Consider the following 16,642-nt stretch of genomic DNA (forward strand, 5'->3'; position numbering starts at 1 on the left):
TTGCTTTTTCTAAAGGGTTTTACATACTTGATAGGTATTCTGTATAATACTTAGAACATTTAAAATGATGCTTGGTAGTACAAACAAGTTACTTTATCATAGATGTTTATAGAATAAATGGTGAGATTTTAGCCCTTCACTTGTATTTTAAGGTTACCAAAGGGAAGTGTGTTCTATAAATAGTTCTGTTAAGTTACTGTCTTCTGTTGCTATCTTGATTACCATCTTACTTTCAGAAAGACTGAACAAGATAAGTGATTTTGTATACCTAAAACTACTCAACAATAATAATTTGAGTAGTTTAATAAGGATTCTTAATATAAGAAATTCTAATGGGGTTAGATGAGCAAAAATTGGTTGACTTATGGAGATCTCTGCCTTGAACAGTAACTATCTTGCAATATTACAAAAATGTCAGAAAAGAATTCTTGATTTTTCACCTTTCTCTATTTGGATTGTGAGAGAAAATAAATATTTCTGGAAATTTTATAAAGAAAATATTAGCCTCAACTGAAAAAACCTTTTTCCCTCTTGAATATCAAGTGTAAATATACAATATCTCAAAACATATCCCCATTGTTGTGTGTCACTTAATAGCGATATGTTTTGAGAAATGCCTTGTTAGGTGATTTCATTCTATTGCTAACGTCATAAAGGGTACAGTGCCTACATAAACTTAGATGGTATAACTTACTACACGCCTAGGTTGTATAGTATAGCCTTTTGTTCTTAGACTACAAACTTGTACCATATGACTGTACTGAATACAGTGGGCAGTTGTAACACAATGATGATTATTTGTGTATCTAAACATAGAAAAGGTACAATAAAAATATAGTATTACTTACTCCTCCAGCTGCTGGAAGTGTTGGCGAATGACTCAACCACAGTTGCTCTTCAAGAGTTACCCTCTGCTAAAGAGAGCCATCTTGACCATGGTCACATCCACTTTCTGGAGGCCGCCTGTGTCCACTTTCTGGGGGCCGTGGGATGGAGGGAGAGGTATAAAGGTCTTGGCCCACTTGCAGCAATTTGGGACAGTTCTCAAATGTCATCCCAGCTCCAGAATTTCCCATGTGATCAGCTGAGGCATTTGTTGCTGTGTAGTTCAATTCAGCTTCTCCCTTTACCCCTTTGCCCCACCTTCAACTCATAGGTTGAACATGAGAGCGTTTTTCAGTGAATCTGTTTTGCAGATACTTCCATCTGCTTCCCAGGAACCTACCCAGCAGCACTCCAGAAAGATCTCTCATGTCTCCTTCCAGTCAACCCTTACCCACTCCAAACAACCATTGTTTTGATTTCTGTCACCATAGATTAGTTTTGTTACTTCTGGCATTGCACATTAATGGAATGAGATACTGTGTCCTCTTCTGTGTCTGGCTGCTTTTGCTCACAAGATTTATCCACCTTGTTGTGTGTATTAGCAGTTTGTTCTTTCTGTTGCTGAATGGTAGTATTTCATTGTATCAATAATAGACATTAGGGCTCTTTCAAGTTTTTGGCTATTACAAATAAGTCTGTTATAAACACTTTTGTGTAATTCTGTTTGTGGATATATATATTTTTTCATTTACCATGAACTGGAATTTCTAGGTCAGATTTTAGAATTATTTTAATACTCTGAAAAATTGCCAGTTTTCCAGACTGATTTTACCATGACAGTTCTAGTTGCTCTGCATTCTCTCTAATTCTTTGTGCTAATTGATATATTTAGTTTTGTAACATTACTATTTGTTTTCTTTTGTGCCATTAATTATTTTGTGTCTTTGTTTTGCCCTTTTTGACTTATTAATCAAATTTTTTAAATTCAGTTTTAATTCCTCAATGTGGCTTTTTAGCTGGACCTCCTTCGGTTATTTTTAGGGGTTCCTCTAGGAATTACAGTATAATCACAGTTTACTCAGAGCTTTTAGTTTACTATATCAATGTAAAATTAAGGATCTTGAAAAGTATTATTCTGTATACCTCTTCTTATTCTTTGTCATAAAAATGTTACAAGATTTTCAAAACAACTTTATAGTTTCTGCTTTGAACAATCATGTGCATTTTAAACAAAATAGAGGAGAAATCATCTTTATCGTACTCACATATTTGCCATCTGTATGCTTTCTTTTTTCTTGTAGTTGTGAATTTTATCTGGTATTATTTTCCTTCAGCCTAAAAACTCTACTTAGCATGTCTTGTAGTTTGGGTTTCTAGTCAGTGATTTCTGAGGTGACATTCCTTTTCCCTCTTCATGCTTAAAGGGTGTCATTCCTTTATTGTTTCTGATAAGTCTTCGTATCATTTTCCCCTTATGTAATTTATCTTCTCTCTGGTGAATTGAAGATTTCTTTCTTTGCAGTTGCACTTTAGCATTTTGACTATTGGTGCATTGGTGAGGTTTGCTTTGTAGTTCTCTCCAACTTAGAGACTGCTGAGTTCCTTGGATCTACAAGTTGTTTTCACTGATTTGGGGAAATTTTTGCCAGTTTTTTTGTCTTACATACTTTTGATACTCTCATTACATGCATTTAGACCATTTAATGTTATCTGACAGGTAGCTGAAACTATTAATTTTTTCAGTATTTTTTGTGCTTTAATATTGAATAATTTTATATTGATGTGTGTTCAGTTTTACTTACCATTTCTTCTGCTGCTCCAGTTCATTGTTAAGCTTATCCAATGAAATTTTCATTTCAGATATTATACTTGTCAATGCTAGAATTTTATTTTTTTAAAAGATTTTCTCTCTTAAGAGCCTCCATTTGTTCATTCATTTTGACTATCTTAACGTATTCGAATATTTATAATAACTGCTTTAAAATCCCTTTATTATTCCAACATCTTTGTCATTTTGGGATATGTTGACTAATGGTCACATTTTTATTTCACCACACATCTAGTAATTTTTAATTTCATATTGGAAAATATAAATGATACATTGTAAGAGTTTTGGCTTTTGTTAATTTTTGCAGTTTTGTTTTTGCTCTGGTAAGTAGTTACATTATTGGTTAATTATCTTGAGGCATGGTGTTTTGCTTTGTTAAGGCAGGTCTATAGAAAGCCCAGATTATTTACCAAGCCTTTCTAATTAGTCTCTGCTGTGGTAGCCAGCATCTGAAATCTGTGATCAGTTATTTTAGTGTTCCAGCTGTTGCTTTTAGTTGGGATTCTTGTATTCTTCCTCACGTTTATGTTGAGAGGTCATAAAGATTGAAGGGGAAATTAAATGTAAATTTTTGGACCTTTCTCAGCTGTGGCTTTCTGCTCCCTTGTGTTTCCCTCCATAATTTCCAGTCACATTGGCATTCTCAAATTCTGTTTTCTGGATTCTGCCTTTTCTTCCTCCTCTTCTTTTTTTTTTTTTTTTTTAAAGTAGAGACGTGGTCTTTCTATGTTGCCCAGGCTGGTCTCGAACTCCTAGACTTGAAGTGATCCTCCTGCCTCTGCTTCCCAAAGTGTTGGGATTACAGGCATGAGCCACCACGCCCAGCCTGTTTTCTGACTTCTTAAGCAAAGAAGACACTGGCTTTCTGCTTGTCTAGCCACCACATGCCATATTGACTGGGGAGTGCCTTCATTTAACCATATAGATTTGGATCTTACCCAGAGAGTCTGGTTTTTTTCTTTGCTTTATAGTTTCAGGTCTTATGTTCAAGTCTTTAATCCATTTTCAGTTGAATTTTTCATATGATGTGAGATCAGCATCCAATTTCATTCTTTTGCATGTGGACGTCCAGTTTTCCCATTGCCATTTTTAGAGACTATCCTTTCCCTATTATGTATTCGTGGCATCCTTGTCAAAGTGCAGTTGACCATACATGCATGGATTTCTGAGTTCTCTATTACGTTCCATTGGTCTGTGATTCTGTTTTTAATGACATGACTTTATGTCTGGACCATACTGTTTTAATTACTAGAGCTTTGTAATAATATTTTGAAATCAGGAAGGTTTAGACATTATGAGAGTTCAGAATTTAGATCTACATGGCAATAATTTTTGCTTACATATGTACACTCATACATATAACAAATTTGTATGAATTTTTTAGTCCATTTCATGAGAACAGTGTGCTGTATCAGGGCTTTCAGCTGAGTGCATTCTTGGTGTGATTACCTTTGTTCTGTGCCTTGGTCATCACTTGTATCTTTTATGAAGGCTGCCTTGCAATGTCATGCCCTTCACCAGGGAGACTGGGAGAGTGAACGTAAGTGGATAAGAAGCTATAGCTAGGCCAGGTGTGTGGCAGTCCCAGCACTTTGGGAGACTGAGGCAGGTAAATCACCTGAAATCAGGAGTTCAAGACAGCATGGCGAACATGATGAAACCCCTTCTATACTAAAAATACATAAATTACCTGGGCCTAGTGGTGGGTGCCTGTAATCCCAGCTACTTGGGAGGCTGAGGCAAGAGATTCACTTGAACCTGGGAGGCAGAGGTTGCAGTGAGCCGAGATCATGCCATTGCACTCCAGCCTGGGTGACAGAGTGAGATTCCATCTCAAAAAAAACGAAAAACAAAAAACAAAAAAACTATGGCTGCTACTAGAAAACTTGTCCTTATATTAAGTAGCAGTGTGATGTTGTTTATAAAAAACTTCTTTAGTGAGCTTTTCTGTGTATTCAGCATTGAAGGTGATACAGAGTAAGACCTGAATGTGGCCTTTGCTGTTAATTTGAGACATGTTAGATAGTGCTCATGTAAACAGTATAACTTCATCCATTAATGGACATTTAGGTTGTTTCCACATTTTGGCTATTGTGAATAATGCTGCAGTTGACATGGGAATACAGATATCTCTTTTAGATGCTGATTGTAATTGTTTTGGATAATCAGTAGTGGGATTGCTGGGTCATTATGATAGTTCTGTTTTTTAATTTTTAAAGGAACCTCATACCATTTTTTTAATAGCAGCTATACCATTTTATATTCTCACCAACAACGTACAAGGGCTGTAGTTTCTCTGTATCCTCATCAACACTTGTTTTCTTGTGTATGTGTGTTTTTAATAATTGCCATTCTAACAGGTGTGAGATTATATCTTACCGTGATTTTGATTTATATTTTCTTGATATTTATGATGCCAAGCAGCTTTTGATATACCTGTTAGCCATTTGTATGCCTTCTTTGGAGAAATGTCTATTCACATGTGTTGTCTATTTTTAAACTGGCTTATTTGGATTTTTCTGCTGTTGAATTGTAGGGATTTCTTATATATGTTGGATGTTAACCCCTTATCAGAGTTATGGCTTGCAAATATTTTCTCCCGTTCTGTAGATTGCCTTTTCACTCTGTTGTTTCCTTTGTTATGCAGAAGCTTTTTAGTTTAATGTAGTCCCACTTGTCTGTTTTTGCTTTTTTGGCTGTTTTTATTTTGTCACATCCAAGACATTCACAAGACCAATGTGGTGAAGGTGAGGTGGTTAACAGGATCAGGCACCGCAGAACAGAGGTAAATATAATCTGTAGCCCATCGCCTTTTTTTTTTTTTTCTTTTGTAAATAAAGTTTATTTGAACACAGCAACTCCCATTTGTTTGCATAACGCCTGTGGCTGCTTTTTTGCTAGAGTTGTGGAGTTGAGTAGTTGGTATGGAAGGGATCGGCCCCCAGTTGCGTAAAGTATTTATCATCTGGCCCTTTATTGCAAAAGTTTGCTGACCTATGCTATAGAGATCAAAGAAATGAAGAATAAGAGTAAGAGTTATATTTTATGACTAGGATGGCTTTGATGACCTGAAAGAGTTCAGTTTTATCCTGTAAACAAATGTTTGCTGAGAGCCTGCTGTGTGCCTGGCATTTGGTTTTGCTGGTATGATCCAGAAGATGATAGATAGCAAGAGATTAATTAATGAGTGAGTAAATGGTAAGGAGTGAAGGTGATGAATATAAATTTTTCTTTCTGAGTATGGAAAGAATTGGGTGGTAGTTTGGTACTATGAGGGAAATTTTTAAATATAGGGAAAATATGAAAGGAAAATTTTTAGAGTTCCTCTGAGAGAGGCAGAGTGTGTTGTCATTATAGGAATTAATGGTCTAAGACTTGAACCAGGGAGTGCATGGGCCTCATTACAGGAAATGAATAGAATTGTTTGTGGAATTAAGTTAATAATAGTAATTGCTCACACAGCTGTTTTTACATAGCAAATTGTGTTAGGTAATCAGCAAAAATCCACTAAAATGTGCTTGATAGTTATGCAGAAACTGCTTTATTGGTACTGACTTATGATCCTAATGAGTACCATAAAAACAAAAAACAAAAAGCCTTTGCACTTTCACGTTGATTTGTGTTGTATATTTTTTGTTTAATGGGTAAGTGCACTTGTAGTGTTTTCATCTTCCTTTTCTAACCACCAAACCCAATTTTAATTGTCTTGTTCAAGAAGGGCAGCAACATGAACCTTATGAGCTCACAGAGCAATGAGGTGTGTTCCCACTGAGAAAAGGAGTATCTATTTCATCACTTCCCTGTCTTCTTTCCCAGACAGAAGTGGAACGTTTTATTGTATGGTTGGATTTAGGTCTACTAATTTGTTTGTTTTCTGTGTGTTCAAACTGTATTTTGTTTTACTGTATCTCCATTCTTTTGGGGTGGGATTTTCTTAGAACTCCTTTTATTAGCTGGCTTTTTTGCAATGCCTCTGCTCCCCCCCTCCCCCCCCCCGTAGCTTCTCTAGGGATGTTAACATACATCATTAACTTCTCAAAGGCTATGTAGAGTTAATATTGTGCCACTTCACGTAAAAGGCAGAACTCTTTTGACTTTATACGTCTGTTTACTGCCTTCCTTTATAGTATAGTTATCATATGTATTACATCTAAATTCATTGTAACTCTTAGGAGAGAAAATCATTTTTTCTCTCCTAAGCTCTATGTGTTCTAAAACATTAAAGGAAAAATTAGTCTTTTTATTTATTATATATGATACTATTCCCTAGGATGCAGGTTTTCCTCTGATAACGTTATCCTTCAACCTGGGCCAGGTGCGGTGGATCACGCCTGTAATCCCAGCACTTTGGGAGGTCGAAGCAGGCGAATCAGGCCGAGGTCAGGAGTTCAAGACCAGCCTGGTGAACATGGTGAAACCCTGTCTTTACTGAAAACACAAAAATGAGCTGGGCGCAGTGGTGCGCACCTATAATCCCAGCTACTTGGGAGACTGAGGCAGGAGAATCGCTTGAACCTGGGAGGCGGAGGTTGCAGTAGGCTTAGATCACAGCATTGCACTCTGGCCTGGGCAACGAGCAAAACTCTGTCTCAAAAAAAAAAAAAAATTATCCTTCAGCCTGAAGAACTTCTTTTAATATTTCTTATACCAGAGTTATGCTGGTAATGAGTTCTTAATTTTCTGTTATTTGAACAGGTCTTTATTTCAACTCCATTCTTGAAGGATATTTTTGCTGAGTATAGAATTCTGGTTAATAATCATTCTCCCACATCCCACAGCCCCAAGCGTTTTAAAGATATTTTTTTCACATCTGCCAGCATTCATAGTTTCTGAAGACAAGTTCTTAGTTATTTGAAATGTTACTTTCAATTTAGTATGTCACTTTATAGCCATTTTCAAACTTTTCTCTTTATTTTTGGGTTGTCAGCAGCTTGGCTATGTTGTGTCTGTGTATGGTTTTCTTATTTATACTCTGTGGGGTTCACTGTATACAGTCTTTAATCAGTAAATTTGTGTCTCTCACTGCATTTGTGAATTTTTTGGCCTTATTTCTTCAATCACTTTTTTTCTACCATATTTTCTTTATTCTCTCATTATACTTATGTTAGTCTTTTAAATATCTTTCTTTAGGTCTGTGAGGCGCTGTTCATTTTCTTTTAATCCTTTTTCTCTTTTTATTAATTGGATAATTTCTGATGATCTGTCATCAGGTTCACTTACTATTACTCTGTTGTCTCTGTTCACTCTTAAAACCATCCAGGAAATTTCTTTCTAAATTTCAGATATTTAATTTTAGGGGTGTGTGTGTGTGTGTGTGTTTTGAGACAGAGTTTCTCTCTTGTTGCCCAGGCTAGGGTGCAGTGGTGCGATCTCAGCTCACTGTAACCTCTGCCTCCCAGGTTCAAGCGATTTTCCTGCCTCAGCCTCCGGAGTAGCTGGGATTACAGGCGCCCGCCGCCATTCCCAGCTACTTTTTTGTATTTTTAGTAGAGATGGGGTATCAGCATGTTGGTCAGTCTGGTCTCGAACTCCTGACCTCGGGTGATCCACCTGCCTCAGCCTCGCATAGTGCTGGGATTACAGGCTTGAGCACTGCACCCAGCCAATTTTAGTTATTTTTAGTTAATTTATTTATTTATGAGAGAGAATCTCGTTCTGTCACCAAAGCTGGAGTGCAGTGATGCAATCTCAGTTCACTGCGCCCACTGCCTCCCGGGCTCCAATCAATCCTCCAGTGTCAGCCTCCCGCGTAGCTGGGAATACTGGAGCACACTGCCGTGCCTGGCTAATTTTAATTTTTTGTAGAGAGTTTCGCCATGTTGCTCAGGCTGGTCTCAAACTTCTGGACTCAAGCAGTCCACCTGCCTTGGCCTCCCAAAGTGCTGGGATTACAGGAATGAGACACCACACCTGGCTTAATTTTAGTTTTTTTAAATGTTTTTTCTTCGTGATATTTTCACTTTTTTTTTTTTTCATTAAAAGCATGTATGTTTTACTTCAGTGAGCATAGTTACAGCATCTGCCTTAATGTCCTTGTCTGAAAATTTTACTTTGGGTCATCTTGCTGTTAGCCTCTGTTGATTATCTTTTCCCTTGAGATTGAGTTACATATTACTGTCAAAGAATTTTGGATATTATGTATGTTATTTGTGGAAAAATTGGCTTATTTCATGTTCTTCCAAAGAGTTTTGATGTATTTGTTTTAGTGAGCCATTTGCTTTTGGTTAGACTCATAGCAAAAATTATCTCTTGCCTGAAGTTGGTAGATGCTCAAATCTCAATTCGGTTCTTTTAGTCTCAGCTACAAACTGCCTTATGCCTGCCCTGTGAATGGTGTTCCAGTACTCAGCCAAATATTTGGGCAGAGATAAATAAAAAATTTGGGACCTCTCTTTTCTGGCTTTCTCCCTTTTCGGATTCTATCCTCACTTTCTGGTGACTGTGGTCGTCCTGTCTCTGTCCTCTTTTCCTTCAGGCCAAAAAGACAGTGGGGTTTCTGTTGGAATTTTAGTGACTATAGGTTATGGCTGTTTGCCTGCAGGACAAAGGTTTCAGAATGGAAAACTCACCTGTGCTGGTCCCTGAACGCTGATAAAAAGAGAAACTCACCCATTCTGGTCTCTTCTTCCAAGTTTATATTTTCATCCAAAATCAGCCTGTTTTTGTTCACTCCCCAGAGCCTTTATGTAGTTGATAGCAAGCTAGCTAGATATTTTCTTTCCACCAGCCCTAGGATTTATAGTAACTATTGTAAGACAAAGAATAGTAGGAGATGAGTTCAGAGAGGTAGGAGGCAGAACCTGTAAAACATTGTAGACCATTGCATTTATTAATAATTCTGAATGAGTTGGGAAGCCATTGGTAGGTTTTGAGCACAAGATGGACATGATTTGGTTTGTTTTTAAAAGGTTGCTTTAGTAGGAGAGGCAAGAAGAAGAAAAAACATTTAGGAAACTATTATAGTAATGCAGGTCAGAGATGATTTGATTGTGTTAAAAATCGCATCAAGGTTTTGTTTTTTGTTTTTCATTTTTTAAAACTGTTTGTAGTGCTTCTATGGAAGAAAACACTGGCATTGGTCTTCAGGTACAGGGCTTTGGTATTTAGATTGGGAGAATACTTGCTTCTCTGGTATGTAGGGAGGACCCTTCCTTCTTTCTAGAAACTTGACAGCTAGTTTAGGGGAGTTTTAAAGGTAGCTCAAGAGGCTTTGTCAGGGTTGGAATGTCTGTTCAGACAGAACAAATCTTTTAAGATACAGTGACCACCAGATCACTCTATAGTTCCCATTAGACAATTCCCAAGTCGACCCCTGGGAACGTATTACTTTCAATTCCTGGCCATCAGGCAGTGTCTGTTTTTCTTAAAGAGACAGACTTGGCATTTCCTTTTGGCCCTGTACTCTTACTTCTTTGATTAAATCGGTCACTGGATTTTCCTTTTGTATCTTTACAGGGCATTTGTATCAGGGTGATATGGCTAGTAACAATAATATAGCAAAATCTGTGTTTGAAAGTCATTTTCAAAATTAGCCATTTTTTTTAATGAAATTAGCCATGTGTTCATTACCTTATTGTACTGTACTGTGGCATTAAAGACTTTAATGGAACATCTGTACTTGTAAATCTTTGGTCTCAACAATGCCAAACAAAAATTCTGATTGGATTATTAAGGATGACCAGAAAGGGCGATTCCTTCTAATCTTTCTACCGGACTTACTTTCTTACATATGTGTTTTTTGGTTTTTAGACTGTTTTATTTGACAATTCACTGCACAGAACCTAAATTTTTTACAAGTAAAAAAAATCTCTATAATGTTTTATACTTTAGATGAGGTAGCATGTTTTAACTTCTATTAAATTCCCTTGCAATTTTAATATTTTCCTAGCTTTTCCTTTTTTATTAATGTGTAGCAAAATAACAAAGCACTTGTCATTATATTCTAATTGATCCTATTTCACAATGTATTTCTGGGAAAATGCATTTGTAGATTTATTTCATGAGCATCTAAAATGTGAAAAATACAATAAAAAATCTTGGTGTTGATTTTTTAGGTATATATTAATTTACAATTGATTGCAGCCTTTGAGTCTTATCTAAAGGAATATCCTTACTCTACAAATAGAATTGAATAAAGACACTATTAAAGACAGACACATTCATAGCTTTGGTTATGTGATATAGCTATCTCCAGTCAGAATTCTTTCATCAAATCATTTGCTGGATCCCCCTACAGCAGATGGCAATCCTGCAAAGTATATTATGTTTCCCTTATTTATGACAGTGCTGAGATTTGATATTTTTAGAGTACATTTTACTTTCTTGAATAAAAATTTGATTTCAGTGCTACTAAAGGCACAGTGCACGTGTGCATCAGAGGGTGGGGGGAGAAAAAGAGAGAAATGTGTATGTGATTTTCCCTGTGCCCTTGCTCCCAACTATATGTGTGTCTCTTTCCCACAGGGAAGGCTCTCATTTATGATACCCTACCAGTATGGCCAGATTGAATTGCTTTTCTTACTGCTTTTGCTGCAGGGATATCCTGACCATTTCTCTCATTCTTTTTTTTTTTTTTTGAGACAGAGTCTCGCTTAGTCGCCCAGGCTGGAGTGCAATGGCGCGATCTCGGCTCACTGCAAGCTCCGCCTCCCGGGTTCACGCCATTCTCCTGCCTCAGCCTCCCGAGTAGCTGGGACTACAGGCGCCCGCCGCCTCGCCCGGCTAATTTTTTGCATTTTTAGTAGAGACGGGGTTTCACCGGCTGTCTCCCTGTTTCATCCTTTCATTCTTTCTTGGCTCATCAGACTCACCACTACTAACTGAAAATATTTTCCCATTTCCTGTCTTATTTCTCACTTTACCCTAGTCTTAGTTCAGGGTGTCGGAGGCTTTAGTGATAGGTCTGGTAGTGGCAAGTGGGAAGAGAAGGAACTGGTGTTCATGTCAGCAGCTTTGCTCCTGATTCCTCCCTTTTACTTTCAGGCTGCTTTACTTACTAAAACTCCACAGTGTTAATAATAATTTGTTCACAGGGCCTATATGTGGTGGGGGTTGGGGGAGAGGATGGAGGGAAACACAATAGGTGCTTCGGGCATAGAAAAGCATCTCCTCCCACCAAAAAAAAAAAAAATCCAGTTTCGAGTTTTTGGTAGTAGATCAAAACCTAGAGATGCCTGTAGGACTCTGGTGGCTTGATGAAAGGGAAGAAATAGGAGAGAAGCTGTGGGATAGTTTTTTATTGACACTAGAAAGAAAATACTCTTGGTCAAATACTAAGATGGGAGTAGAGCATAAGAAGGTAGTCTAAATCTGTGTTCTTCCTATAAAGGGGAGTAATGGCAAATGTTGGACTTGGCCAAGAAGTTTACCTGTTCCTCTAAGAGTCTTATTCTCTGAAACCTTAAAAACTTGAATTTCACCTTTTTATTCCTTCTTTAAGGTCTCAGTCTTTTAGGGAACTGCCTGTATATATAGTAATTTATGATTGCTCTTAGTTACTTTTCTTGTTAAATGTTTTCACAAAAGAAGGTGGCAGATTGCTTTTGTTAAGTTCACAAGCTATTGTTTTTAGATATGAGGTCTAGAATTTAATGTTCCTTACTGGAAAATACCAAGTTAAAACAGCATGCTTTTAAAAATGGAGCACATAGAATCAGAATATATTGCATTTTGCTTAATTGGTTCCATTCAGAAAAGCAGGTACTAAGAGATTATTTACATAAAAGATTAACAAGGAAAAGGATAATTGAAGTCTTTCTATTATTGATCACCCCTTTTAATCATGTTGAATAGAAATGGAAAAAATTTATTAGAAAGTCAAATAAGACTCAAAAGTGTTTCTATCATTAATTATTGCTGAACTTTCTCTTACATCTACCATTTTAGTATATGAGTCAAGGAACTAACTTCTCTGAAATTGTTGAATTGGCATGCATATACTAGAAATGGGAATGATGAAAATAATCTGGGAATGATAATTCAGAAATACCTTAAAAGGAAAAATGTTACCCCTCTTCACTGTATTGCAACTGTGGTGTATTTTCTTGTCAATAAGTATTTTTTTCAGATTTTGGTCAATTTGTATAATATCTGTGTGGTTTATCTTCTGTGTGTAATTTCCTTTTTCTGCTTACCTTGGTCTTATGGCTGAAGCTTTGGAAAGTTTATTATTCCTGTCATATTTCTGTGTTTGTACAGCCATTGTCTTTAGCAGAAAGGAGTCATTGATGCTAAAAGATGACTCTTGCCTTTGTCAGTACCAGCCACGACCTTTTACTAAGAGTCTGGATATGTTAACAATAAAACTACAGAGCTTGAGTTTAAAACCTAGCCAGATTCTTGTTATTCTATAGCATTCTTTGAGCCCCTTGTCATGTCCAATATCAGTGGTATATACTACTCTTTAGCTGGTGATTCCATCACCTAATTAATTACCATTTTATTTCATTAATCTTTGCTTTTTCTTTGTTTTATAGAAGTCACTTGATGAAAATTGAATATATAGTTTCACATAATTTTATGTGTGTCTTAAATTTTGCTTGAGATGTTCTTTGTAACTGGCCCCCATTTTTCCTCCCTCTCTATATTTTTACAAATGTATTTAAAATACATGCAAAACTGGGCATGGTGGTTCACACCTGTGATCCCAGCACTTTAGGAGGCCAAGACAGGAGGATTGCTGGAGGCCAGGAGTTCAAGACCAACCTAGGCAACATAGTGTAAGACTCTGTCTCTACAAAATAAAAAATAATAATAATAATTAGCTGAGCATTGTGGCATGTTCCTATAGTCCTAGCACTAGGGAAGCTGAGGCGGGAGGATCACTTGAGCCCAGGATTTTGTGGTTGCAGTGAGCTATCATCGTGCCACTGCAATGCAGCCTGGATGACAGAACAAGAACCCTGCCTCTAAATGAGATAAAAATTAAAATACACATAAGCCTCATATTTATTAATCATTTGATATAAGAAAATATAAAGTCATAAAAAGACTAAGTTATGGTTTGATTATTTTCATTAGGACAACATTCATCAAAATCACTTTCCATTATATGTTCAATAAAAGTGATTTTTTAAAATGCAACTTTTCATAAAATTTTTTGCAGTTCCATTTATTAGTGGATTTTGTAGGTTTATGGTCGCCTTTTTCTTGGATTGACTCTTAGAGGAATACTTGCTGCTATTCTACAGTGTTGGTTGCAAAGAAAATGCTTGGAAGATAGCTCAGTGGTATCTAATGATACTGGAGAGATGGTAACAGTGTTTTTTTTGTTGTTGTTTTTGTTTTTGTTTTTTGAGATGGAATCTTGCTCTGTTGCCCAGGCTGGAGTGCAGTGGTGCAATCTCAGCTCACTGCAACCTCCGCCTCCCAGGTTCAAGCGATTCTCCTGCCTCAGCCTCTCAAGTAGCTGGGACTATAGTCGCCCGCCACCACGCCTGGCTAATTTTTTGTATTTTTAGTAGAGACGAAGTTTCACCGCGTTAGCCAGGATGGTCTCGATCTCCTGACCTCATGATCCGCCCGCCTCAGCTTCCCAAAGTGTTGGGATTAAGGCGGAAGCCACTGCTCCCAGCCAGTAACAGTGTTTTTTACACCACATTCCCCAAACTCGTAGAATATCTCTCAAATTTGGAACTTTAATACGAGCTCCACAGGAATGAACAAAACACTGTTCACATAATCTCTGTGTTTTCAAAGCCTCTGGTTCACTTGAAATTGTGCCTGCAATGTTGTCTATACTAGATACTCATCTTTTGTATTAACTGTTTTAAAAAAGTTATTAAAATATGCATTAATCATTTGATACAAGAAGTACAGATTCATAAAAATAATAGGGTCCTAATAACTAAGTTAGTAATTAGTACATTCTACTTTGGAAGCTGACCCATCTCCCTTCCCTGCTTTTTGTTACCCATCCTTTCAATTTGGTAATTCTGTCACTATAAAAGAGCCATGGTAATCATTGCAAATTAGTGGAGAATGTGTGGCATTTAATTTATTACATACCACATTCTCACCTAAATTACAGGGAAATTACAGAGGGACTTCCAGGAATATCTTGAAAGAAAGATAATTTCTAAACTTAGCAGAATGTTATCGTTGTAATATCCAGGCTGTTCTCATGAAAGAATGAAAGAAAGAAGTCAACTATTTCTGTGTTGATGAATTTCATCATAGAATGAAACTCAGAAGGGGTTAGAGAAGTGTACTCTGCTAGCAGTCGAAGATGAAAAAGACTGGAGTCTTCAAAACAGAAGAGGTAGAAATGACTGAATTGAGAGATATCCAAGTCTTCCAGCTTTTTCTGGGGACTGATTGGGAGGTGAAAATAATGGAACCCAAGTATCCGAAGATGCATTAAGGGTGCACAATGAATTGTTTTGTTGGTTATGGCAACTCATTATTTCTCACTGTGAATTTTCTTTTGCCACCTTCATAAGAGTGGAACTGTTTATTTGAAATCAAATTGTGTGTTATTTTAGAAGAGATGGAACTGTTACCACAAAAGTGTCATTTTGATTTTATATAACTAATGTTGATTTGATATGGTTGATATAGTTAGATTCAGTTTGATGTCATCAGTTAAGAATATCTGATCAGTGATCAGAAAGAAACCAACTTTATTAAATCAAATGATTGTCTTGCTTCATTTTCTAGGGCTTAACTATGAAGAATGAATTATTCATGTTTTCATGTAGGCAATACTAAACCAGACAAAGTTTGGGAGTTCATCTACTTCTAGAAGTAGCAGTGCAGGGCATGGGCGGGATGGAGAGACTATGACCCATCCTAAAGTCTGCAAAGAAATATTTTAATTCTGAATTTCTATAATTTACATAGGGCATTGCTTGAGGATTGATGGAACAATGATGAAGATACTTTGAAGTAACTTATATTTTACAGGTTTCTGAGGCAAGGATTGGTACTTAGCTGTTCCATGAAAATGCAAATACCACTTGCTGAATTGTACTCTGCTGTCCCATACCAAAAAAATCCACAAAAGTATGTTTTCAGATATATCTTTTATTCTCTTCTCTTTTTAGGTATGGATGAAAGAGGAGGTACAACATCTTGGGGAACAAGTGGTCAACCAAGTCCTTCCTATGATTCATCTAGAGTAAGTTTGCTGATCAACCCTTGATTAAAACTGTAATTTGGCAGACTGAGTAATTTCTTTCATATATTCTCTGTTTCTTATGAGAAATGAAAATTAATTTCTTTTCATGGAAATATAGTAGAATACCCAGTACCTTTTTGGTACATTTAGTTCTTTTTATAAGCTGTCAAACTTTGGAGATTTATTTTATTTCCTACAGTTAAATATTCTTGGTGTTATTTGTACACCTGAACTGTCTACAGTACTCTGTACTAAAGAGCTTGGAATGCCTAAGTGCTCTCCATATGTATTTAGCCATTTTTCTATATGTTTGGTTTATTTGCTTTGCGAGATGGCAGTGGCTTTCAACGTACCAGCTTCCAGCCTCTCTCCCTCATCCTTGCTTCAACAGTCATCAGCCCTTTGCATCAGGAACTCAGTAGCCCTGCCTTTTGGAAGCATATCAAAACAGACATTACGGTTGACATTTCTTGGTTAACAATTAAGAGGAAATAGGACCAAGCCATCTTTCTGCACACTAAGGTCACAAGGTTAGAGCCCTTTCCAACAAAAAACAAAAAGAAAAAACCCCAAAACTTTACAAAATGAGACCAGGAAATGGAAAATTAGATCAAAGAATTGGAATAAAATTAAGCACTCTGCTCCCAGACTTTCTCTGGTAAACTGACGGGGTTAAGAGAGACTTTTCCAGGCTGGGCACAGTGGTTCATGCCTGTAATCCCAGCACTTTGGGAGGTTAAGGCAGGTGGATCACTTGAAGTCAGAAGTTCGAGACCAGCCTAGCCAACATGGTGAAACCCCGTCTGTACTAAAAGTACAAAAATTAGCCAAGGCGTGGGGGTGGGCACCTGTAGTCCCAGCTACTTGGGAGG

The 16,642-nt window shown here is 37.0% G+C and overlaps 1 protein-coding gene across 19 annotated transcripts in view; it reads left to right on the top strand.

The window, feature by feature from the left end:
* Nucleotides 1-16,642, top strand: part of TCF12 (transcription factor 12) — a 375,367-nt gene that overhangs the window by 129,715 nt on the left and 229,010 nt on the right. For all 19 annotated transcript variants that reach the window (XM_045397269.3, XM_045397270.3, XM_073995877.1 and 16 more), the window contains one exon: nucleotides 15,697-15,770. In XM_045397269.3, the coding sequence (XP_045253204.2) occupies nucleotides 15,697-15,770 (74 nt within the window). The remainder of the gene's footprint in view (nucleotides 1-15,696; nucleotides 15,771-16,642) is intronic.

Source organism: Macaca fascicularis, chromosome 7 (genome assembly GCF_037993035.2).
Source record: "Macaca fascicularis isolate 582-1 chromosome 7, T2T-MFA8v1.1".
Taxonomy (NCBI): Eukaryota; Metazoa; Chordata; class Mammalia; order Primates; family Cercopithecidae; genus Macaca; species Macaca fascicularis.